The 26,327-nt window shown below is 57.6% G+C and overlaps 1 protein-coding gene across 1 annotated transcript in view; it reads right to left on the bottom strand.

Moving 5' to 3' along the window:
- GFRAL (GDNF family receptor alpha like) overlaps nt 1-26,054 on the bottom strand; it is a 162,721-nt gene extending 136,667 nt beyond the window's left edge. The window contains exon 1 of the mRNA XM_069605194.1: nt 25,967-26,054. Within this exon, the coding sequence (XP_069461295.1) occupies nt 25,967-26,054 (88 nt within the window). The remainder of the gene's footprint in view (nt 1-25,966) is intronic.
- Nucleotides 26,055-26,327: the final 273 nt, after the last annotated feature.

Here is a 26,327-nt window from a genome sequence, read left to right as displayed (position 1 = left end):
TGCCCCGTGTCTCTCTCCTGTTGCCCCCACCCCCGTCATGCCCCGTGTCTCCCTGCTGTTGCCCCCCACCCCCTGCTCATGCCCCGTGTCTCTCTCCTGTTACCCCCACCCCCCGCTCATGCCCCATGTCCATCTCCTGTTGCCCCCACCCCTCGCTCATGCCCCGTGTCTCTCTCCTGTTACCCCCACCCCCCGCTCTTGCCCCGTGTCTCTCTCCTGTTGCCCCCACCCCCCGCTCATGCCCCATGTCTCTCTTCTGTTACCCCTCACCCCCCTGTCATTCCCCGTGTCTCCCTGCTGTTGCCCCCCACCCTCCGCTCATGCCCCGTGTCTCCCTGCTGTTGCCCCCCACCCCCAGCTCATGCCTCGTGTCTCTCACCTGTTACCCCCCACCCGCCTCTCATGCCCCGTGTCTCTCTCCTGTTATCTCCCACCCCCTCTCATGCCCCGTGTCTCTCTCCTGTTACCCCCACCCCAATTTCATGCCCCTTGTCTCTCTCCTGTTGTCACCCACCCCCCGTTCATGCCCCGTGGCTCCCTGCTGTTGTCCCCACCCCCCGCTCATGCCCCATGACTCCCTGATGTTGCCCCCTACTCCCCGGTCATGCCCCGTGTCTCCCTGCTATTGCCCCCCAACCCCCGCTCATGCCCCGTGTCTCCCTGCTGTTGCCCCCCACCCCCCGCTCATGCCCCGTGTCTCTCTCCTGTTACCCCCACCCTCTGCTCATGCCCCATGTCTCCTTCGTGTTCCCTCCACCACCCGCTCCTGCCCCGTGTCTCCCTGCTGTTGCCCCCCACTCACCACTCATGCCCCGTGTCTCCCTCGTGTTCCCCCAACCCCCTCACATGCCCCGTGTCTCTCTCCTGTTTCCCCCCACTCCCCGGTCATGCCCCGTGTCTCCCTGCTGTTGCCCCCCAACCCCCGGTCATGCCCTGTGTCCCTCTGCTGTTACCCCCCACCCCCCTCTCATGGCCCGTGTCTTCCTCGTGTTCCCCCCACCCCCCGCTCATGCCCCGTGTCTCCCTGCTGTTGCCCCCCACCCCCCGCTCATGCCCTGTGTCTCTCTCTGTTACCCCCACCCCCTGCTCATGCCCCATGTCTCCCTCATGTCCCCCCCACCCCCGCTCATGCCCCGTGTCTCCCTGCTGTTGCCCCCCAACCCCCTCTCATGCCCCATGTCTCCCTCCTGTTGCCCCCCACCCCCCGCTCATGCCCCGTGTCTCTCTCCTGTTACCCCCCCAGCCCCGCTCATGCCCGTGTCTCCCCTGTTCCCCCCCACCCCCCGCTCATGCCCCATGTCTCTCTCCTGTTACCCCCACCCCCCTCTCATGCCCCGTGTCTCCCTCTTGTTGCCCCCACCCCCCTTTCATGCCCCGTGTTTCCCTCATGTTACCCCCCACCCCCCGTGCATGCCCCGTGTCTCTCTCCTGTTATCCCCCTCTCATGCCCCGTGTCCCCCTGCTGTTGCCCCCACCCCCCGCTCATGCCCCGTGTCTCCCTCCTTTTAACCCCACCCTCCGCTCATGCCTCGTGTCTTCCTCGTGTTCCCCCCACCCCCCGCTCATGCCCCGTGTCTCCCTGCTGTTGCCCCCCACCCCCCTCTCATGCCCTGTGTCTCTCTCCTGTTGCCCCAACCACCCGGTCATGCCCGTGTCTCCCTGCTGTTGCCCCCAACCCCCGCTCATCCCCTGTGTCTCTCTCCTGTTACCCCCCACCCCCTGTCATGCCCCGTGTCTCCCTGCTGTTGCCCCCCACCCCCTGCTCATGCCCCGTGTCTCTCTCATATTGCCCCCCACCCCCCGGTCATGCCCTGTGTCTCCCTGCTGTTGCCCTCCACCCCCTGCTCATGCCCCGTGTCTCCCTGCTGTTTCCCCCACCCCCTGGTCATGCCCGTGTCTCCCTGCTGTTGCCCCCACCCCCGCTCATGCCCTGTGTCTCTCTACTGTTACCCCCCGCTCAAGCCCCGTGTCTCCCTGCTGTTGCCCCCCACCCCCCGGTCCTGCACCATGTCTCCCTGCTGTTGCCCCCCACCACCCGCTCATTCCCCGTGTCTCCCTGCTGTTGCCGCACCCCCCGCTCATGCACTGTGTCTCTCTCCTGTTACCCCCCAGCCCCCTCTCATGCCCCGTGTCTCTCTACTGTTACCCCCACCACCCTCTCATGCCCCGTCTCTCTCTCCTGTTGCCCCCCACCCCCGGTCATGCCCCGTGTCTCCCTGCTGTTGCCCCAACCCCTGCTCATGCCCCGTGTCTCTCTCCTGTTACCCCCCAACCCCCGCTCTAGTCCCGTGTCTCCCTGCTGTTGCCCCCTGCTCATGACACGTGTATCTCTCCTGTTACCCCCCACCCCCTCTTATGCCCCGTGTCTCTCTCCTGTTGCCCCCCACCCCCGGTCATGCCCCGTGTCTCTCTCCTGTTGCCCCCACCCCCCCGTCATGCCCCGTGTCTCCCTGTTGTTGCCCCCCACCCCCCGCTCATGCCCCATGTCTCTCTCCTGTTGCCCCCCACCCTCTGCTCATGCCCTGTGTCTCCCTGCTGTTGCCTCCCACCCACCACTCATGCCCCGTGTCTCCCTCGAGTTCCCCCAACCCCCTCTCATGCCCCGTGTCTCTCTCCTGCTGCCCCCCCACCCCCCGGTCATGCCCCGTGTCTCCCTGCTGTTGCCCTCCACCGCCCGCTCATGCCCTGTGTCTCTCTCCTGTTACCCCCCACCCCTCTCTCATGGCCCGTGTCTCCCTCGTGTTCCCCCCACCCCCCGCTCATGCCCCGTGTCTCCCTGCTGTTTCCCCCCACCCCCTGGTCATGCCCCGTGTCTCCCTGCTGTTGCCCCCCAACGCCCGCTCATGCCCTGTGTCTCTCTCGTGTTCCTCCCACCCCCCGCTCATGCCCCGTGTCTCCCTGCTGTTGCCCCACACCCCCGCAAATGCCCTGTGTCTCCCTGCTGTTGCCCCCCACCCCCGCTCATGCCCTGTGTCTCCCTGCTGTTGCCCCCCGCTCATGCCCTGTGTCTCTCTCTGTTACCCCCACCCCCTGCTCATGCCCCATGTCTCCCTCATGTTCCCCCCACCCCCGCTCATGCCCCGTGTCTCCCTGCTGTTGCCCCTTAACCCACGCTCATGCCCCAAGTCTCCCTCCTGTTGCCCCCCACCCCCCGCTCATTCCCCGTGTCTCTCTCCTGTTACCCCCCACCCCCACTCATGCCTGTGTCTCCCCTGTTCCCCCCCACCCACCGCTCTTGCCCCGTGTCTCCCTGCTGTTGCCCCCCACTCCCTGCTCATGCCCCATGTCTCCCTCCTGTTCCCCCCACCCCCGCTCAAGCCCCGTGTCTCCCCTGTTCCCCCACCCCCCGCTCATGCCCCGTGTCTCCCAGCTGTTGCCCCCCACCCCAGCGCATGCCCCGTGTCTCTCTCCTGTTACCCCCCTCTCATGACCCGTGTCCCCCTGCTGTTGCCCCCACGCCACGCTCATGCCCCGTGTCTCCCTCCTTTTAAACCCACCCTCCGCTCATGCCCCCTGTCTTCCTCATGTTCCCCCCACCCCACGCTCATGCCCCGTGTCTCCCTGCTGTTGCCTCCCACCCCCCTCTCATGCCCTGTGTCTCTCTGCTGTTGCCCCAACCCCCCGGTCATGCCCGTGTCCCCCTGCTGTTGCCCCCCAACCCCCGCTCATGCCCCGTGTCTCCTTTTACCCCCCACCCCCAGTCATGCCCCGTGTCTCCCTGCTGTTGCCCCCCAACCCCGCTCATCCCCTGTGTCTCTCTCTTGTTACCCCCCACCCCCCGGTCATGCCCCGTGTCTCCCTGCTGTTGCCCCCCACCCCCTGCTCATGCCCCGTGTCTCTCTCATATTGCCCCCCACCCCTGGTCATGCCCCGTGTCTCCCTGCTGTTGCCCTCCACCCCCTGCTCATGCCCTGTGTCTCCCTGCTGTTTCCCCCACCCCCTGGTCATGCCCGTGTCTCCCTGCTGTTGCCCCCACCCCGCTCATGCCCCGTGTCTCTCTACTGTTACCCCCCGCTCAAGCCCCGTGTCTCCCTGCTGTTGCCCCCCACCCCCCGGTCATGCACCGTGTCTCCCTGCTGTTGCCCCCCACCACCCGCTCATTCCCCGTGTCTCCCTGCTGTTGCCCCCACCCCCCGCTCATGCACTGTGTCTCTCTCCTGTTACCCCCAGCCCCCTCTCATGCCCCGTGTCTCTCTCCTGTTACCCCCACCACCCTCTCATGCCCCGTGTCTCTCTCCTGTTGCCCCCCACCCCCGGTCATGCCCAGTGTCTCCCTGCTGTTGCCCCCAACCCCCGCTCATGCCCCGTGTCTCTCTCCTGTTACCCCCCAACCCACGCTCATGTCCCGTGTCTCCCTGCTGTTGCCCCCTGCTCATGACCCGTGTATCTCTCCTGTTACCCCCCACCCCCTCTTATGCCCCGTGTCTCTCTCCTGTTGCCCCCCACCCCCGGTCATGCCCCGTGTCTCTCTCCTGTTGCCCCCACCCCCCCGTCATGCCCCGTGTCTCCCTGCTGTTGCCCCCCACCCCCCCTCATGCCCCATGTCTCTCTCCTGTTACCCCCCACCCCCGGCTCATGCCCCATGTCTATCTCCTGTTGCCCCCCACCCCCCGCTCATGCCCCGTGTCTCTCTACTGTTACCCCCCACCCCCCTCTCATGCCCTGTGTCTCTCTCCTGTTGCCCCAACCACCCGGTCATGCCCGTGTCTCCCTGCTGTTGCCCCCAACCCCCGCTCATCCCCTGTGTCTCTCTCCTGTTACCCCCCACCCCCTGTCATGCCCCGTGTCTCCCTGCTGTTGCCCCCCACCCCCTGCTCATGCCCCGTGTCTCTCTCATATTGCCCCCCACCCCCCGGTCATGCCCTGTGTCTCCCTGCTGTTGCCCTCCACCCCCTGCTCATGCCCCGTGTCTCCCTGCTGTTTCCCCCACCCCCTGGTCATGCCCGTGTCTCCCTGCTGTTGCCCCCACCCCCGCTCATGCCCCGTGTCTCTCTACTGTTACCCCCCGCTCAAGCCCCGTGTCTCCCTGCTGTTGCCCCCCACCCCCCGGTCCTGCACCATGTCTCCCTGCTGTTGCCCCCCACCACCCGCTCATTCCCCGTGTCTCCCTGCTGTTGCCGCACCCCCCGCTCATGCACTGTGTCTCTCTCCTGTTACCCCCAGCCCCCTCTCATGCCCCGTGTCTCTCTACTGTTACCCCCACCACCCTCTCATGCCCCGTCTCTCTCTCCTGTTGCCCCCCACCCCCGGTCATGCCCCGTGTCTCCCTGCTGTTGCCCCAACCCCTGCTCATGCCCGTGTCTCTCTCCTGTTACCCCCCAACCCCCGCTCTAGTCCCGTGTCTCCCTGCTGTTGCCCCCTGCTCATGACACGTGTATCTCTCCTGTTACCCCCACCCCCTCTTATGCCCCGTGTCTCTCTCCTGTTGCCCCCCACCCCCGGTCATGCCCCGTGTCTCTCTCCTGTTGCCCCCACCCCCCGTCATGCCCCGTGTCTCCCTGTTGTTGCCCCCACCCCCCGCTCATGCCCCATGTCTCTCTCCTGTTGCCCCCCACCCTCTGCTCATGCCCTGTGTCTCCCTGTTGTTGCCTCCCACCCACCACTCATGCCCCGTGTCTCCCTCGAGTTCCCCCAACCCCCTCTCATGCCCCGTGTCTCTCTCCTGTTGCCCCCCCACCCCCCGGTCATGCCCCGTGTCTCCCTGCTGTTGCCCCCCACCGCCCGCTCATGCCCTGTGTCTCTCTCCTGTTACCCCCCACCCCTCTCTCATGGCCCGTGTCTCCCTCGTGTTCCCCCCACCCCCCGCTCATGCCCCGTGTCTCCCTGCTGTTTCCCCCCACCCCCTGGTCATGCCCCGTGTCTCCCTGCTGTTGCCCCCCAACGCCCGCTCATGCCCTGTGTCTCTCTCGTGTTCCTCCCACCCCCCGCTCATGCCCCGTGTCTCCCTGCTGTTGCCCCACACCCCCGCAAATGCCCTGTGTCTCCCTGCTGTTGCCCCCCACCCCCGCTCATGCCCTGTGTCTCCCTGCTGTTGCCCCCCGCTCATGCCCTGTGTCTCTCTCTGTTACCCCCACCCCCTGCTCATGCCCCATGTCTCCCTCATGTTCCCCCCACCCCCGCTCATGCCCCGTGTCTCCCTGCTGTTGCCCCTTAACCCACGCTCATGCCCCAAGTCTCCCTCCTGTTGCCCCCCACCCCCCGCTCATGCCCCGTGTCTCTCTCCTGTTACCCCCCACCCCCACTCATGCCTGTGTCTCCCCTGTTCCCCCCCACCCACCGCTCTTGCCCCGTGTCTCCCTGCTGTTGCCCCCCACTCCCCGCTCATGCCCCATGTCTCCCTCCTGTTCCCCCCACCCCCGTTCAAGCCCCATGTCTCTCTCCTGTTACCCCCACCCCCCACTCATGCCCTGTGTCTCCCTGCTGTTGCCCCCCACCCCCGCTCAAGCCCCGTGTCTCCCCTGTTCCCCCACCCCCCGCTCATGCCCTGTGCCTCCCAGCTGTTGCCCCCCACCCCCGCGCATGCCCCGTGTCTCTCTCCTGTTACCCCCCTCTCATGACCCGTGTCCCCCTGCTGTTGCCCCCACGCCACGCTCATGCCCCGTGTCTCCCTCCTTTTAAACCCACCCTCCGCTCATGCCCCCTGTCTTCCTCATGTTCCCCCCACCCCACGCTCATGCCCCGTGTCTCCCTGCTGTTGCCTCCCACCCCCCTCTCATGCCCTGTGTCTCTCTGCTGTTGCCCCAACCCCCCGGTCATGCCCGTGTCCCCCTGCTGTTGCCCCCCAACCCCCGCTCATGCCCCGTGTCTCCTTTTACCCCCCACCCCCAGTCATGCCCCGTGTCTCCCTGCTGTTGCCCCCCAACCCCGCTCATCCCCTGTGTCTCTCTCTTGTTACCCCCCACCCCCCGGTCATGCCCCGTGTCTCCCTGCTGTTGCCCCCCACCCCCTGCTCATGCCCCGTGTCTCTCTCATATTGCCCCCCACCCCTGGTCATGCCCCGTGTCTCCCTGCTGTTGCCCTCCACCCCCTGCTCATGCCCTGTGTCTCCCTGCTGTTTCCCCCACCCCCTGGTCATGCCCGTGTCTCCCTGCTGTTGCCCCCACCCCGCTCATGCCCCGTGTCTCTCTACTGTTACCCCCCGCTCAAGCCCCGTGTCTCCCTGCTGTTGCCCCCACCCCCCGGTCATGCACCGTGTCTCCCTGCTGTTGCCCCCCACCACCCGCTCATTCCCCGTGTCTCCCTGCTGTTGCCCCCACCCCCCGCTCATGCACTGTGTCTCTCTCCTGTTACCCCCAGCCCCCTCTCATGCCCCGTGTCTCTCTCCTGTTACCCCCACCACCCTCTCATGCCCCGTGTCTCTCTCCTGTTGCCCCCCACCCCCGGTCATGCCCAGTGTCTCCCTGCTGTTGCCCCCAACCCCCGCTCATGCCCCGTGTCTCTCTCCTGTTACCCCCCAACCCACGCTCATGTCCCGTGTCTCCCTGCTGTTGCCCCCTGCTCATGACCCGTGTATCTCTCCTGTTACCCCCCACACCCTCTTATGCCCCGTGTCTCTCTCCTGTTGCCCCCCACCCCCGGTCATGCCCCGTGTCTCTCTCCTGTTGCCCCCACCCCCCCGTCATGCCCCGTGTCTCCCTGCTGTTGCCCCCCACACCCCCTCATGCCCCATGTCTCTCTCCTGTTACCCCCCACCCCCGGCTCATGCCCCATGTCTATCTCCTGTTGCCCCCCACCCCCCGCTCATGCCCCGTGTCTCTCTACTGTTACCCCCCACCCCCTGCTCATGCCCCGTGTCTCTCTCCTGTTGCCCCCACCCCCCGCTCATGCCCAGTGTCTCTTTTCTGTTAACCCCAACCCCCCTGTCATTCCCCGTGTCTCCCTGCTGTTGCCCCCCACCCTCTGCTCATGCCCTGTGTCTCCCTGCTGTTGCCTCCCACCCACCACTCATGCCATGTTTCTCCCTTGTGTTCCCCCAACCCCCTCTCATGCCCCGTGTCTCTCTCCTGTTGCCCCCCCACCCCCCGGTCATGCCCCGTGTCTCCCTGCTGTTGCCCCCCACCGCCCGCTCATGCCCTGTGTCTCTCTCCTGTTACCCCCCACCCCTATCTCATGGCCCGTGTCTCCCTCGTGTTCCTCCCACCCCCCGCTCATGCCCCGTGTCTCCCTGCTGTTGCCCCACACCCCCGCTCATGCCCTGTGTCTCCCTGCTGTTGCCCCCCACCCCCGCTCATGCCCTGTGTCTCCCTGCTGTTGCCCCCCGCTCATGCCCTGTGTCTCTCTCTGTTACCCCCACCCCCTGCTCATGCCCCATGTCTCCCTCATGTTCCCCCCACCCCCGCTCATGCCCCGTGTCTCCCTGCTGTTGCCCCTTAACCCACGCTCATGACCCAAGTCTCCCTCCTGTTGCCCCCCACCCCCCGCTCATGCCCCGTGTCTCTCTCCTGTTACCCCCCACCCCCGCTCATGCCCGTGTCTCCCCTGTTCCCCCCCACCCACCGCTCTTGCCCCGTGTCTCCCTGCTGTTGCCCCCCACTCCCCGCTCATGCCTCATGTCTCCCTCCTGTTCCCCCCACCCCCGTTCAAGCCCCATGTCTCTCTCCTGTTACCCCCACCCCCTCTCATGCCCTGTGTCTCCCTGCTGTTGCCCCCCATCCCCGCTCATGCCCCGTGTCTCCCCTGTTCCCCCACCCCCCACTCATGCCCCGTGTCTCCCTCCTGTTCCCCCACCCTCCGCTCATGCCCCATGTCTCTCTCCTGTTACCCCCACCCCCTCTCATGCCCCATGTCTCCCTCTTGTTGCCCCCCACCCCCCTCTCATGCCCCGTTTCTCCCTGCTGTTGCCCCCCACCCCCGCGCATGCCCCGTGTCTCTCTCCTGTTACCCCCCTCTCATGCCCCGTGTCCCCCTGCTGTTGCCCCCACGCCCCGCTCATGCCCCGTGTCTCCCTCCTTTTAAACCCACCCTCCGCTCATGCCCCGTGTCTTCCTCGTGATCCCCCCACCCCCCGCTCATGCCCCGTGTCTCCCTGCTGTTGCCCCCCACCCCCCTCTCATGCCCTGTGTCTCTCTGCTGTTGCCCCAACCCCCCGGTCATGCCCGTGTCCCCCTGCTGTTGCCCCCAACCCCCGCGCATGCCACGTGTCTCTCTCCTGTTACCCCCCTCTCATGCCCCGTGTCCCCCTGCTGTTGCCCCCACGCCCCGCTCATGCCCCGTGTCTCCCTCCTTTTAAACCCACCCTCCGCTCATGCCCCGTGTCTTCCTCGTGTTCCCCCCACCCCCCGCTCATGCCCCGTGTCTCCCTGCTGTTGCCCCCCACCCCCTCTCATGCCCTGTGTCTCTCTGCTGTTGCCCCAACCCCCCGGTCATGCCCGTGTCCCCCTGCTGTTGCCCCCCAACCCCCGCTCATGTCCCGTGTCTCCTTTTACCCCCCACCCCCAGTCATGCCCCGTGTCTCCCTGCTGTTGCCCCCCAACCCCGCTCATCCCCTTTGTCTCTCTCTGGTTACCCCCCACCCCCCGGTCATGCCCCGTGTCTCCCTGCTGTTGCCCCCCACCCCCTGCTCATGCCCCGTGTCTCTCTCATATTGCCCCCCACCCCTGGTCATGCCCGTGTCTCCCTGCTGTTGCCCTCCACCCCCTGCTCATGCCCTGTGTCTCCCTGCTGTTTCCCCCACCCCCTGGTCATGCCCGTGTCTCCCTGCTGTTGCCCCCACCCCCGCTCATGCCCCGTGTCTCTCTACTGTTACCCCCCGCTCAAGCCCCGTGTCTCCCTGCTGTTGCCCCCCACCACCCGCTCATTCCCCGTGTCTCCCTGCTGTTGCCCCCACCCCCCGCTCATGCACTGTGTTTCTCTCCTGTTACCCCCAGCCCCCTCTCATGCCCCGTGTCTCTCTCCTGTTACCCCCACCACCCTCTCATGCCCCGTGTCTCTCTCCTGTTGCCCCCCACCCCCGGTCATGCCCAGTGTCTCCCTGCTGTTGCCCCCAACCCCCGCTCATGCCCCGTGTCTCTCTCCTGTTACCCCCCAACCCACGCTCATGTCCCGTGTCTCCCTGCTGTTGCCCCCTGCTCATGACCCGTGTATCTCTCCTGTTACCCCCCACCCCCTCTTATGCCCCGTGTCTCTCTCCTGTTGCCCCGCACCCCCGGTCATGCCCCGTGTCTCTCTCCTGTTGCCCCCACCCCCCCGTCATGCCCCGTGTCTCCCTGCTGTTGCCCCCCACCCACCCCCTCATGCCCCATGTCTCTCTCCTGTTACCCCCCACCCCCGGCTCATGCCCCATGTCTATCTCCTGTTGCCCCCCAACCCCCGCTCTTGCCCCGTGTCTCTCTACTGTTACCCCCCACCCCCTGCTCATGCCCCGTGTCTCTCTCCTGTTGCCCCCACCCCCCGCTCATGCCCAGTGTCTCTTTTCTGTTAACCCCACCCCCCCTGTCATTCCCCGTGTCTCCCTGCTGTTGCCCCCCACCCTCTGCTCATTCCCTGTGTCTCCCTGCTGTTGCCTCCCACCCACCACTCATGCCCCGTTTCTCCCTTGTGTTCCCCCAACCCCCTCTCATGCCCCGTGTCTCTCTCCTGTTGCCCCCCCACCCCCCGGTCATGCCCCGTGTCTCCCTGCTGTTGCCCCCACCCCTATCTCATGGCCCGTGTCTCCCTCGTGTTCCTCCCACCCCCCGCTCATGCCCCGTGTCTCCCTGCTGTTGCCCCACACCCCCGCTCATGCCCTGTGTCTCCCTGCTGTTGCCCCCCACCCCCGCTCATGCCCTGTGTCTCCCTGCTGTTGCCCCCCGCTCATGCCCTGTGTCTCTCTCTGTTACCCCCACCCCCTGCTCATGCCCCATGTCTCCCTCATGTTCCCCCCACCCCCGCTCATGCCCCGTGTCTCCCTGCTGTTGCCCCTTAACCCACGCTCATGCCCCAAGTCTCCCTCCTGTTGCCCCCCACCCCCCGCTCATGCCCCGTGTCTCTCTCCTGTTACCCCCCACCCCCGCTCATGCCCGTGTCTCCCCTGTTCCCCCCCACCCACCGCTCTTGCCCCGTGTCTCCCTGCTGTTGCCCCCCACTCCCCGCTCATGCCCCATGTCTCCCTCCTGTTCCCCCCACCCCCGTTCAAGCCCCATGTCTCTCTCCTGTTACCCCCACCCCCTCTCATGCCCTGTGTCTCCCTGCTGTTGCCCCCCACCCCCGCTCATGCCCTGTGTCTCCCCTGTTCCCCCACCCCCCGCTCATGCCCCGTGTCTCCCTCCTGTTCCCCCCACCCTCCGCTCATGCCCCATGTCTCTCTCCTGTTACCCCCACCCCCTCTCATGCCCCGTGTCTCCCTCTTGTTGCCCCCCACCCCCCCTCTCATGCCCCGTGTCTCCCGGCTGTTGCCCCCCACCCCCGCGCATGCCCCGTGTCTCTCTCCTGTTACCCCCCTCTCATGCCCCGTGTCCCCCTGCTGTTGCCCCCACGCCCCGCTCATGCCCCGTGTCTCCCTCCTTTTAAACCCACCCTCCGCTCATGCCCCGTGTCTTCCTCGTGTTCCCCCCACCCCCCGCTCATGCCCCGTGTCTCCCTGCTGTTGCCCCCCACCCCCCTCTCATGCCCTTTGTCTCTCTGCTGTTGCCCCAACCCCCTGGTCATGCCCGTGTCCCCCTGCTGTTGCCCCCCAACCCCCGCTCATGCCCCTTGTCTCCTGTTACCCCCCACCCCCAGTCATGCCCCGTGTCTCCCTGCTGTTGCCCCCCAACCCCGCTCATCCCCTGTGTATCTCTCTTGTTACCCCCCACCCCCCGGTCATGCCCCGTGTCTCCCTGCTGTTGCCCCCCACCCCCTGTTCATGCCCTGTGTCTCTCTCATATTGCCCCCCACCCCCCGGTCATGCCCCGTGTCTCCCTGCTGTTGCCCTCCACCCCCTGCTCATGCCCTGTGTCTCCCTGCTGTTTCCCCCAACCCCTGGTCATGCCCGTGTCTCCCTGCTGTTGCCCCCACCCCCGATCATGCCCCGTGTCTCTCTACTGTTACCCCCCGCTCAAGCCCCGTGTCTCCCTGCTGTTGCCCCCCACCCCCCGGTCATGCACCGTGTCTCCCTGCTGTTGCCCCCCACCACCCGCTCATTCCCCGTGTCTCCCTGCTGTTGCCCCCACCCCCCGCTCATGCACTGTGTCTCTCTCCTGTTACCCCCAGCCCCCTCTCATGCCCCGTGTCCCTCTCCTGTTACCCCCACCACCCTCTCATGCCCCGTGTCTCTCTCCTGTTGCCCCCCACCTCAGGTCATGTCCAGTGTATCCCTGCTGTTGCCCCCAACCCCCGCTCATGCCCCGTGTCTCTCTCCTGTTACCCCCAACCTACGCTCATGTCCCGTGTCTCCCTGCTGTTGCCCCCTGCTCATGACCCGTGTATCTCTCCTGTTACCCCCCACCCCCTCTTATGCCCCGTGTCTCTCTCCTGTTGCCCCCACCCCCCGTCATGCCCCGTGTCTCCCTGCTGTTGCCCCCCACCCCCCCTCATGCCCCATGTCTCTCTCCTGTTACCCCCCACCCCCGGCTCATGCCCCATGTCTATCTCCTGTTGCCCCCCACCCCCCGCTCATGCCCCGTGTCTCTCTACTGTTACCCCCCACCCCCTGCTCATGCCCGGTGTCTCTCTCCTGTTGCCCCCACCCCCCGCTCATGCCCAGTGTCTCTTTTCTGTTAACCCCAACCCCCCTGTCATTCCCTGTGTTTCCCTGCTTTTGCCCCCCACCCTCTGCTCATGCCCTGTGTCTCCCTGCTGTTGCCTCCCACCCACCACTCATGCCCCGTTTCTCCCTTGTGTTCCCCCAACCCCCTCTCATGCACCGTGTCTCTCTCCTGTTGCCCCCCCACCCCCCGGTCATGCCCCGTGTCTCTCTGCTGTTGCCCCCCACCGCCCGCTCATGCCCTGTGTCTCTCTCCTGTTACCCCCCACCCCTCTCTCATGGCCCGTGTCTCCCTCGTGTTCCCCCCACCCCCCGCTCATGCCCCGTGTCTCCCTGCTGTTTCCCCCCACCCCCTGGTCATGCCCCGTGTCTCCCTGCTGTTGCCCCCCACCCCCCGCTCATGCCCCGTGTCTCCCTCGTGTTCCTCCCACCCCCCGCTCATGCCCCGTGTCTCCCTGCTGTTGCCCCACACCCCCGCTCATGCCCTGTGTCTCCCTGCTGTTGCCCCCCACCCCCGCTCATGCTCTGTGTCTCCCTGCTGTTGCCCCCGCTCATGCCCTGTGTCTCTCTCTGTTACCCCCACCCCCTGCTCATGCCCCATGTCTCCCTCATGTTCCCCCCGACCCCGCTTATGCCCCGTGTCTCCCTGCTGTTGCCCCTTAACCCACGCTCATGCCCCATGTCTCCCTCCTGTTGCCCCTCACCCCCCGCTCATGCCCCGTGTCTCTCTCCTGTTACCCCCCACCCCCGCTCATGCCCGTGTCTCCCCTGTTCCCCCACACCCACCGCTTTTGCCCCGTGTCTCCCTGCTGTTGCCCCCCACTCCCCGCTCATGCCCCGTGTCTCCCTCCTGTTCCCCCCACCCCCGTTCAAGCCCCGTGTCTCTCTCCTGTTACCCCCACTCCCCACTCATGCCCTGTGTCTCCCTGCTGTTGCCCCCCACCCCCGCTCATGCCCCGTGTCTCTCTCCTGTTACCCCCCATCCCCCTCTCATGCGCTGTGTCTCCCTCGTGTTGCCCCCACCCCCCGCTCATGCCCCGTGTCTCTCTCCTGTTACCCCCCACCCCCCTCTCATGCGCTGTTTCTCCCTCGTGTTGCCCCCACCCCCCGCTCATGCCCCGTGTCTCCCTGCTGTTGCACCCCACCCCCTGCTCATGCCCCGTGTCTCTCTCCTGTTGCCCCCCACCCCCTGCTCATTCCCCGTGTCTCTCTCATATTGCCCCCCACCCCCCGGTCATGCCCCGTGTCTCCCTGCTGTTGCCCTCCACCCCCTGCTCATGCCCCGTGTCTCCCTGCTGTTTCCCCCACCCCCTGGTCATGCACGTGTCTCCCTGCTGTTGCCCCCACCCCCGCTCATGTCCCGTGTCTCTCTACTGTTACCCCCCGCTCAAGCCCCGTGTCTCCCTGCTGTTGCCCCCCACCCCCCGGTCATGCACCGTGTCTCCATGCTGTTGCCCCCCACCACCCGCTCATTCCCTGTGTCTCCCTGCTGTTGCCCCCACCCCCCGCTCATGCACTGTGTCTCTCTCCTGTTACCCCCAGCCCCCTCTCATGCCCCGTGTCTCTCTCCTGTTACCCCCACCACCCTCTCATGCCCCGTGTCTCTCTCCTGTTGCCCCCCACCCCCAGTCATGCCCAGTGTCTCCCTGCTGTTGCCCCAACCCCCGCTCATGCCCCGTGTCTCTCTCCTGTTACCCCCCAACCCACGCTCATGTCCCGTGTCTCCCTGCTGTTGCCCCCTGCTCATGACCCGTGTATCTCTCCTGTTACCCCCCACCCCCTCTTATGCCCCGTGTCTCTCTCCTGTTGCCCCCCACCCCCGGTCATACCCCGTGTCTCTCTCCTGTTGCCCCCACCCCCCGTCATGCCCCGTGTCTCCCTGCTGTTGCCCCCCACCCCCCGCTCATGCCCCATGTCTCTCTCCTGTTACCCCCCACCCCCGGCTCATGCCCCATGTCTATCTCCTGTTGCCCCCCACCCCCTGCTCATGCCCCGTGTCTCTCTCCTGTTACCCCCCACACCCTGCTCATGCCCCGTGTCTCTCTCCTGTTGCCCCCACCCCCCGCTCATGCCCAGTGTCTCTTTTCTGTTAACCCCAACCCCCCTGTCATTCCCTGTGTCTCCCTGCTGTTGCCCCCCACCCTCTGCTCATGCCCTGTGTCTCCCTGCTGTTGCCTCCCACCCACCACTCATGCCCTGTGTCTCCCTTGTGTTCCCCCAACCCCCTCTCATGCCCCGTGTCTCTCTCCTGTTGACCCCCCACCCCCCGGTCATGCCCGTGTCTCCCTGCTGTTGCCCCCCACCGCCCGCTCATGCCCTGTGTCTCTCTCCTGTTACCCCCCACCCCTCTCTCATGGCCCGTGTCTCCCTCGTGTTCCCCCCACCCCCCGCTCATGCCCCGTGTCTCCCTGCTGTTTCCCCCACCCCCCGCTCATGCCCCGTGTCTCCCTCGTGTTCCTCCCACCCCCCGCTCATGCCCCGTGTCTCCCTGCTGTTGCCCCACACCCCCGCTCATGCCCCGTGTCTCCCTGCTGTTGCCCCCCACTCCCTGCTCATGCCCCGTGTCTCCCTCCTGTTCCCCCCACCCCCGTTCAAGCCCCGTGTCTCTCTCCTGTTACCCCCACTCCCCACTCATGCCCTGTGTCTCCCTGCTGTTGCCCCCACCCCCGCTCATGCCCCGTGTCTCTCTCCTGTTACCCCTCACCCCCCTCTCATGCGCTGTGTCTCCCTCGTGTTGCCCCCACCCCCCGCTCATGCCCCGTGTCTCTCTCCTGTTACCCCCCACCCCCCTCTCATGCGCTGTGTCTCCCTCGTGTTGCCCCCACCCCCCGTTCATGCCCCGTGTCTCCCTGCTGTTGCCCCCCACCCCCCGGTCATGCCCCGTGTCTCTCTCCTGTTGCTCCCCACCCCCCGGTCATGCCCGTGTCTCCCTCCTGTTGCCCCCATCTCCCGCTCATGCCCCATGTCTCTTTTCTGTTACCCCCTACCCCCCCTCGTGTCCCCCACCCCCTGCTCATGCCCTGTGTCTCCCTGCTGTTGCCCCCCCTCTCATGTCCCGTGTCTCCTTCCTGGTCCCCCCTACCCATGCCCTGTTGTGTTCTCTTTATACACCCCGCCTTCCCTTTCCATGGTGTCCATCTTGGTAAAAGATTTTCCTTCCTACACCGGGATGCCGCAGGCGTTCCGGTTTGGGAAGAAAAATCTTTTTTTTACCACCCCGGGTTCCCACTTTGAGAACCTAGGATGCTAGTGGTCTTCATCCATTGAAAAGGACGTTATGGTTACGTTGCACTAATAAAAAACTATGAAATTCAATGAAAAAACTTTGTTAAAGGGACGTTATGGTTAAGTTGCACTTATAAAAACCTATGAAAATCAATGAAAAAACTTTGTTAAAGGGACGTTATGGTAAAGTTGCACTAATAGAAACCAATGAAATTCAGTGAAAAAACTTTGTTAAAGGGACATTATGGTTCCAAGTAAAACCGAAAAACCCTTGAAATTCGCCAGTTATGGTAAGCTAAGCAACCATAACTCGCGCCACCACCGTGCACTGTTAAGTCTAACACCCAGGACATCAAAGATGACATCACAAATGTCATTGATGACATCACTGATGACATCACATGTCTGACACCCCCTTTTTTCCTTTCCTGACATATCTAGGCCACATGATTTTCTTCAGTAACAGTCCAGGAACTAAAAATTGTAAATGTACTATATGTGTAGACTTATCCTTCAAGTGTGTTCTTACAATAATTCCCTTATGGTCCAGTCATATCATATGAAACATATACATAGGGGAAGACACAACCTTGCAAGACAGCAATCCTTTTTGTGCATTCAAATAATCAGTAGAGTTATCAGCACTTTCTGATAGTTTTGATGTTTTTTTATTACTGTACTTTCCCTGTATATGCTCAAATTTGTATATGTTGTACTCACACTATTTTCCTTAGGGTCCAGACACATCATGTGATATATATAGATAGGGTAAGTAACAGCTTTGAAAAAATCTGGTGCAAGTCCACTGGGACGATGTTGATGTTGAATATTGTAAAGCCCATGTACATCACAAAAGAAAAATGCTTGGGGCCCACTCCTTGCATAGATGAAGCACCACCTGCAGAACCTCCATCCACCACTGCATCATCAACGCCAACTGGAAATGAAGCCTCTTCATCAGCAGAGATATCCACTATACTGACTCCTCTGTTACCGACACCTGACCTTTCCAGGATGCAAATCATGTGTAAAGGATGCTGCGAATGGGAAGTCAAGGGAGATGCCACAATTGAGCAATGGCTGAAGTTAATCGCTGAACATCAGATTACCTGCCATGTTTAGTATTTTTTTTAACTGCCAATTCCACCCCCCCTTTTTAGAAAGAAAATATTGAAACAAATACATGTTGGATTTTATTTTAAATCCCTTTGTTATATGTTTCATCATTATGTATTTTCCTCTTCTATTCCACCCCTCTTTCCATCCCCCAAAACGCCCCTATTAAGGGCCACCTTTTACACTACAAAAATAGATAAAATTGAACACAGACTGCAAAAATATATCACAATGGGCCTCATTACGAGTTTGCCGGTAAAGTAACAATGGTACCAGTTAGCTTGCCGGTACCATTGTTACCATACTGGCAAACTATGAGTTCTGCTTGCAGGTGTCTTTGCAGCCACCAGGTCTGACCTGGTGACGGTACCGGCACCCGTGAGCAGAACATGATGTAAGCACCGGTACCATTATTAATGGTACCGGTGCTACCACCTTCCCCATTCCCATTGAGCCTATGTGGCTCAATGGGAATGGGGAAGAATTTTTTCTGGCGCCCAGAAAAGGGCAATTACTGGTCCGGCAAGATTGTAATGACCCGGTAATTGCTCTTTTCTAGGCACCGGAAAAAATGAATACTGGCTGCAGCTGTGCCTGTACTACAGGCACGACTACCGCCAGCCTCGTACTGAGGCCCAATATCTATTATAATTTATTTTATGCAGTTTCAGTACTCGAAATTCCCTGTTGCTGCCTCTAGCCCCAGTTAACACCCATTTGTTATACTAATTCAATGTGGAGGCAATGATTTGGGGAATGTACAAGGAGTGTCCCTTACTTTAATGATGAAACAAGACATGGGAAATCTAATCAAACTATTTCCTCACACCATCTTTATCTTTTACAATCTCACTCAGTGGAGGGGTGGATTTCAGAACACAATGGGTTTTAGAATGCTCCGAATGAGATTCAGAATGCGCAAGGAGGGTTCCATCAAGGGGGTCTAGTCAGCTGGTGTCCACCTAAATGTTGGATATGTGGGATGACAGGGTACAATGCGTGCGCATGCGGAAGTCAAGGATATGTGCAAAATAGCCAATTCTCAAGATGGGGGACAGCTTATCCTGAAGCATATAGCCCACAAGCTAGGGAAGGATTCACCCAAGATCAGACAGTGTATCAGGCACAAGCGCCACAAGTGCAACAGGCTCAGCAACCTCAGCAATCACAGCAAGCACTATTAAGTCCACCACAAGAGAAGTCGCAGCACGCCCCATGCAGAAACAGCTGTCATGATCAATGCCCCTGACCACCTCAGATATAACAGCTCCCTGGCAGCAATGGGGCTAAAGCCCTTCACACTGGCCCCAAGGGCCTTAAAACTCCATCAGAAACATACATGGAGTCAGTCCTGGTGTCTTTGGTGCCAGGCTCATTATCAGGAATAAAGCAATATCAGTTTTGGACCTTAACCCAACATGGAGGCCTTTTACACAGCTCAGTTCTTTAGAACCAAGCCATGCGGTCTAGTGTTTTGGGTGTGGCTGGGCCTGGAACTACTTGGCCTGGAATTACTTTACCTGGGCTATTTAAACCACACCCAAACAGCAGAAAATGCTTCGAGTTATTCTGCACTCCTGCAGCGTAACGCTCACCGTGTCCAGCTCCTGCTCATCTGCTTCTCCGGCGGCCCGATCCTGAAGCCCTAAATCCAGATTCCATTAATAACCTGCAAAGGTAAAGAACAAGAACAGCATTAGCAAGCAAGAACACTTACCTGTGAAATAACCAGCCTTGAATCCATCCTGTGCTTCGCTTACCTCGCCCATCTCCGGAGTTCGCCGCAACCTGCAAAGGTAAAGAAACAAGGACAGCATTAATAACAATACTTATCTGGGCAAGCAGCGAGTCCTGGCAGCACCCTGCGCTGCTCTTACCTCGCCCATCTCCAGGTTTCACCACAACCTGCAAGGGAGAAGGAACAAGGGCAGCATTAACAAAGCACTTACCTGGGCAAGCAGCGCTTCGATCGCTCATCGCTCCGGAACATCACCGCAACCTGTACAAAGAAGAGAGGAGAACACAGGTTAGCAATTAACACCAATAAACAGTGCAGTGCTCCGTGAATCAATAACTCACTGTGGTCTTCGCCATTGGTGCGGCAACTCCCAAATCGCAACCATCCATGTGAAAACAAAAAGGGACATTGTTAGGGAACAGCGTAGTGGAGCAAGACGCCGAGAAGACAGACGAAACGGCGGAAAAGAAAGAGAATAAAAACTGAAAAGACATTATAACTCACCTGGAAGACAGCAAGCAGAGTCGGAGTCACAGCCGGTCTGGACCCGATATAAGGGCACACAGACCAGTGAAGCAACTAGGTCTACGGAACGCCCGCACCAACCACGCGCCCCTGCACAGAGAAACAGGACGGAGAGTTCAACGCACAAAAAACTAAGGTGAGCAATAACCCCAAGGGAGGGGATTTGGACCAGAGGGAGGTGGGAGTCCACTCATCACTGAATCAGTATCTTAACCGTCAATTCTCCTGTTATAGGCACTACCCAACGTCTGACACATAACCAAGCAGAGAGGGGTTCGGGATAGCGCTTTGACCTCCATCCAGTATCGTGTGGCACCCCTGTGGATACCAGGTGAGCGTAAGAACAGCACAACATAAACACAGGACGAATACTGACACCTATGCTAGGGATTGTCACTGTGGTGGGACAGAATCCTATCACAGGTACAGGGGTATGCATGTATCCACAACAGGACAGCTCACTGGGTGACTTGATATGTTTAGTACTATCTGTGACACCAGACCCCCAAGAGGAACCAAGGGTTGATGTGATGATAGCAGGCACATATTTTTCAATTTTTAGTAAACAGTGGTGCAACTCATTCATGTATATGAGAGGGAAAATATTCAATGTCTGGAAATGCCATAAAGCTCAAGGATTCTCTGGAGCTACACTTCAAGTTCCTTTTACTGATGAATTACCAGTATCTATAGGAGAGTGTGAAATGTGTGTTCCATTGGTGTATTCATGGCAGACACCAGTTAATATTTTGAGAAGAGACTTAATGACACAACTTAACATGACAATGGACCTCATTATAAGTATGGCAGTATGTTGACAACGGCGCCGGTAGCGCTACCGGCACTGTTGATACTGTACCGCCATAATACGACCTCTGCTCACGGGTGCCTGTCAGCCCGCCAGGTCTGACCTGGCAGGCAGAGCAGCATTCATGAGCACAGCAAGTCGGATGCACCAGCACCGTTGTAATGGAGGAATTACTGGGTCCGGCAAAGTCGGAATACCCCGGTAATTCCTCATTGCCGGGTGACAGATTTTTTCACGAGTTTGGAGGTAGCCCTGCCGGTTTTACCGGCAAGGCTACCTCCAACCACGTAATAAGGCCCAATTTCTTTTACAGACAAAGGTATAGTGTGCTCCACTCCGGGGATACACTATATGAATATGGGTGAGTTTATATTGGCATTTACAGGGCAAATGGCTCTGCAAGGTGTGCCGATAGAGCCAGAGGTTTTCCTTTATTGGTTGAGCATTCTCTTAACATGGCTACCTAATCTGGTGGGGAGGACTATGAGGATACCTGGTGAATTTTTGTTTCGACCACAGGTACCTATGGACGAAGAGGGGGGACAGACTATCCCCCTAGAATTAGATGCAGCCAAAGTACGAGGGGAAATGGCAATGCTCGAAGGAACAGATGATGAGGGTAGGCCATGGAGAACAGTGATTTCCATTGGTGAAGGGTGTAGATTGACTGACATCACTGACAACGACATGTTTAGAGATGATCCATCAGATGATGAAGTGGTGTTCTTTATGAGCATTACATATTGGATCAGAATAGAGAAAAGGGAGATCCCACAGCGCATGGCGATAATGCAGCAGTGTCCAGCATTTTATTTAAGAAGATTTGGAGAAAGTGTCAAGCGTTTTATAGACTACAGGCCCTTATGATGGAGGCCTATTAAAAGGAGTAGGGGAGGTTAAAATAAAGGTAAAACCATGAGCAATTCTACCTCATTTATTTACAAAGATTTGGAGAACATGGCAAGCGTTTTATGGACTGCAGGCCCTTATGATGTAGGCCTATTAGAGTAGGGGAGGTTAAAATAAAGGTGAAACCAGGAGCAATTCTACCTCGAGTAAGACAATACCCAATGTCTCGAGTGGCAGATGAGGGCATTTTTGAGATTGATGGAGCAAGGTATTGTGGTACCATCAGAGCCATAGTGCAATACTGCGGTGTACCCTGTGAAGAAATTGAAGGGAGGGTTGTGGAGATTCATACAAGAGATGAGACGGATTAACCAGATTGTAGAGGCAGAGTTTCCTTTAGTTCTTAATCCAGCGATGATTCACAGTAATTGATTGGAAGAATGTATTTGTTTCAATCCCATTGCACAAAGACTCACAAGACTTGACTTCGTTTTCATTCCGTCATATCTGCCTGAAACACATGTGGCTGCCTTAAGGGTACTGTGAGTACCCATCAATCTTTAATAGAGTTCTGCAGCTGGATCTAGGAAATATTTATATGAAAAGCACTGTCATACAGTACGTAGATGACATTTTGATTTGTAGCACAAAAGAAGATGAGTGTAGACTAGACTCGATTCAATGAATGAGTATTCTAGCAGACAACGGATACAAGGTAGACAAAGAGAAGCTACAGCATTGTCAAGACAAAGTATTTTACATAGGCCAGTGGATCTCACATGAGGGAAAGAAGGTAACCCCTGAAAGACCTGAAGCGATCATGAAATCTGCAAAACTGCACAAGGCGAAGCAGATGCAACAATTTTGGGGATTATGCCATTTTTTAAGAGCATGGGTGTTTGACTATAGTTCATAGGCAAGACCTCCTTTGCAGGCTTTAATGAAATTACAGGTGAATAAAGAGAAAATAGAGTGGACTATGAAATGAAGGGAGGATTTGAAGAATTGAAGAAAGCGATTTGTACAGCTCCTGTTTTAGGAATCCCCAATTATGCTGAGGGGTTTTCCTTATTTTGACATACAAATGGGACAGTTATGACAGCAGTTCTTACACAGAGGACTACATAAAGGTACACAACTCTGGCATATTACAGTGGGTTTTTAGACCCGGTTATGAAAGGGCATTTTGGCAGCCGGTTCATTCTCAATTGACAAATCTACAAGTATTGTGATGGGTTGTTCCATGACGCTTTTTGTGGAGCATGCTTTGTTAGCCATTTTGGAGAAATCTAAGGGTACATAGACATCTCAGAGAGCTTCTGTATATGAAGTAATCATATCAAATCCAGTGATTAATATTGTCAGATGTAAAATAGTGAATCCTGCCACCTTTGTAACCGAGCCAGTGGCAGAGGGTGAGCATGTGCATGACTGCGCAAACTATGGACAGTTTTATGACGATATAAAGCACATAAAAGAAAATGCACTGTCAGGAGGGACGGGTCTTTTTATTGATGGTTCTTCAAAAATGGATCAAACAAGTGGAGAAAGGCATTCTGACACAGCTGTAGTGAGGCAGAGAGCAAACAGTGAATTTGAGGTTGTAACTCACTTTTCAGAGCAAGCGGCAGAATTGGTAGCTGTTATTTTCATGCTCAAAAACATGAAGGGCAAGAAGTGACAGTGTACAGTGACTCCGTCTATGCAATGTCAACCGTACATGCAAGGCTAGCATGCTGGAAAAGGAGGGGCTACCTCCCGGCAGACAGCACTCCAGTGCAGCACGCATCATTATTGTACAGATTTATTAAGCCACTACAGCTCCCAGTAGCCATAGTGATAGTTAAATGCGCAGCGCATACTAAGCAAACTGACTTTATTTCTTGCTGGAACAAAGCCGGAGACGCAGAGGCCACAAGCGTTGCATGTTCACCAGATATTTCAAGTTTAGATACTCCAGATGTTAAGCAGAAGGTAGTTACAATGATGGTAGTGAATGAAGGATTTAATCATTTGCCAAGAGCCCAGTTGATGGAGGTTCAAAGCAGTTCCCCACAGGAAGAGCAGGAATTATGGAAGCAAAGGGGGTGTTCTCTATCTCCCACAGAAGCATTATGGCGACAAGACAGTACTGGAAAGCCATTGATGCCGGCAGCATTGTTAAACGTAGCGCTTGAACAGCTGCACTACCCTGCACAAGTAACTAGGGAAAGCCTCACTGCAACAAATGCAGAAGAATGGTTTGTGCCAAATTTGTTAGAATATGTTGCATTTTGTGTAGTAAACTGCATTGTATGTCAAAAATTTACCGCTGGGCACACACTGTGAACAATTAGAGTAGGAATTCCTTGACCGAATGGTCCTTTTCAGCATTTACATATCGATAATGTTGACATGCTGCAAGTATGTAATGGATACAGGTATCTGATAGTGGTGGTGTGTCCCTTCTCCAGGTGCATCGAAGCAGGTCCTTGTACACAGCCTGATGCCACTTTTGCAGTGACGTTTTTAGTATGTGAAGTCTTTCCAAAATGGGGAGTATGTGAGGTGCTTAGATCCGACAATGGGGCATATTTTGTTAAACAAATAGGATTATTGTTGAACATTATGCACTGGTTTTCTTCTGCTTATCACCCGCAAGCGAACAGGATATTTGAGAGAATCAACAGCCTTCTAAAGGAAAGAGTCACCAAGCTTAAATTGACATTGAAAAAGGGATGGCTATATTGCCTACCTCATGCTTTATATGCCCTAAGTAATAAGCCCAGGTCTCACCATCACCTCACACCCCACGAGCTAGTGACAGGAAGACAAATAAGAATACCTTTAACTCCTCCATCGAGGAGTAGAAGTGTTGCCCAGAGCACCGAGAAAATGTTAGGAAATGAATTAAATGAATATTTGACATGTATGACCGCTAGTTTCTCTGTCATTTCAGAACAACTCAAGCGTCAGAGGGATCGGTCTCAGAACACAGATGAAAACCATTCAGCAACCGGAATTTCTGAATTGTTATCAGCACCAAAACTATTTTCTGGAGATACAGTGCTGATCCGTAACTTTACTAGAAGTGGCATGAGCCACGATTTATTGGACCCTATGTTAAGGAGGACATTACTCCCTCAGCAGTGAAAGTTCAAGACAGACGAGCTTGGATTCACCTACACCAGTGAGACTGTGGCAGCCTCAACGATCGATCCAGAATCAAGACAAGGAGGAGAATTTCAGCGTGTGCAGACTCGATTGATGACAAGGAAGAAGGATGATAAACCAACAGATTAACTAATAAATGCAAATTTGCATTTGGACTGTGTTTCTCACTGGACACTCTTTATAGATATTTTAGCAGGCATGCAAATTAGTTTCTTGAGCCACAGAATACTTTGAAAATGAACTTTAGAAAGTTTTTGATACATCATAACTATGCCTGAACTGGATTTCGAATGTGGTTTCGATAATTGAAAGCCAGAGCAATATCCTGATTCTTCTTACTGAATCATTTTTTGACTGAGTTTTTGGTTATCCCAGGAGTAATGTGCATCGTATTGTGCTTGCTATTTTTGTATTTATTCTTCAAGCTTATCCTGCACTTGTTAGAAGAAATGCAGATATCCAGACATTTTTATAAGATCCTAAAAACGGTCCTATAATAAGGAGACTGCTTATAGCAATCATAGAAGAGTTACTGCAGTTACCACATATACTACAATTGCCTAATAGTGTCTTTTCCTCCTTAAAAGGGTGTATCATAATTGAGGAATCTTGAAAATGGTACGACTTCAGAGAATGAGCAAGCCCGGGAGATTCCAGAATGCCATAAATAGTGTAGGTTAATATTCTGATTTATAATATATGCATGTGCAGTGTCTATCTTTGCCTTCCTGTTTCTTCTGGTTCACACTCTTTATTTATTTATTTTTATTTATTTTGGATTTGTAGAGTGCACTACAGCCCACAAGCATCGAGGTGCTGTATCAAAGCTTATGAAGGCTTGATTAAGGGTTACAAAAAAGCCGCCCAAAGAAAGACTTGTTTACATTTCAGAGTCAATGGGCCTCATTACGACCCAGGCGGTAGAGTGATAACGGCGCCGGTAGAGCTGCTGGCGCTGTTATCACTCTACCGCCTCATTACAAGGTCTGCTAGCGGGTCCCGCTAAGGATGACTGGTCAGACCAGGCGTCCTTAGCGGGACCCGCTAGCAGACCAGGATGCTAACAATGGGCCCGTCATTAACTGGTCCATTGTTGGCATCCTCCCCATTCCCATTGAGCCCTATGGGGGCTCAAATGGGAATGGGGATGTACCGGGTCCTGGTCCTGAGAATGGGAATTACCGGGCCCGCCAACGTCGGCATGGCCCGGTAATTCCCTATTTCTGGAACCCGGACCCGGTACCCGGTTTGGGGGTAGACAAAGCGGCATGGCTACCACCAAACTCGTAATGAGGCCCAATGTTTACATAGTATCACAGAATACATGTCTATACGGTCAGACAAAGAGGTTAATAATAATAATAATAATAATAATAATTAGGCTTTTATATAGCGCTACAAACCCTCAGGTATCTGAGCGCTGCTTATTATTACCCACGGTGTGTGGTGCTCATTTATCGACCTCGGAAGGATGAAAGGCTGAGTTTGGCCCCGCCGGGATTCGAACCTGCGTTAACAGGCTCTGCACGGGTGTCAAAGCGGGCGCTCTACTCGCTGTGCCACTTGACAAAGGTTTGTTTTGATGGCTTTGCGAAAGGCTGAGTGGGATTCAATGAGCCTGATGTGAGGTGGTAGGGAGTTCCAGAGTGTGGGGGCAACCGTTGGGAAGCTGGAGCCACCAGCCTGGGCTTTACATGTTCTGGGAACAGATAGGAGGTTGGAGTAGGGAGTTCTGGAAGGTCTGGAAGGCTGAGGGTGGTGGGTTTGGTGGGTTTGGTGATCCTGCATGCCAAGTATGGGGGGGCAGGTCATGGAGGCACTTATGAGTCAGGGCCAGAGCTTTGAAGCTTTAAATGTGATCCTTTTCTTAACTGGAAGCCACTGGACCTACCTTCTGAGTTCTGAGATGTGTTCTCTAGGCGCAAGACCAGTGGTGGCTCTGAGCGCGTTGTTTTGAACAATTTGAAGTTTGGAGACATTCTTGGCAGAAGTGCCAATGAACAACGCGTTACAGTAATCAAGCCTGAATCCAATTATGGCCCTGCCGATAGTGAGGCAATTTTGCTGGGACAGGATAGGTCTGGCTGAGTTGAAGAGTTTAGAGTGGTAAGCGGATGTGGAGGCTATGGGTTTAACTTGCCTTTTCATGATCAGGTCAGGTTCCAGGTAGATACCTAATGTTTTGATGGAGGGTGACACAGTGATAGGGATGTTGACAATGGTAAAGGAAGAATAATGGCTGTCCAGTTTGC

The sequence above is a fragment of the Ambystoma mexicanum genome, chromosome 4p (genome assembly GCF_040938575.1).
Source record: "Ambystoma mexicanum isolate Mex_15411 chromosome 4p, UKY_AmexF1_1, whole genome shotgun sequence".
NCBI lineage: Eukaryota > Metazoa > Chordata > Amphibia > Caudata > Ambystomatidae > Ambystoma > Ambystoma mexicanum.
This window is presented reverse-complemented; position numbering and strand designations above follow the sequence as displayed.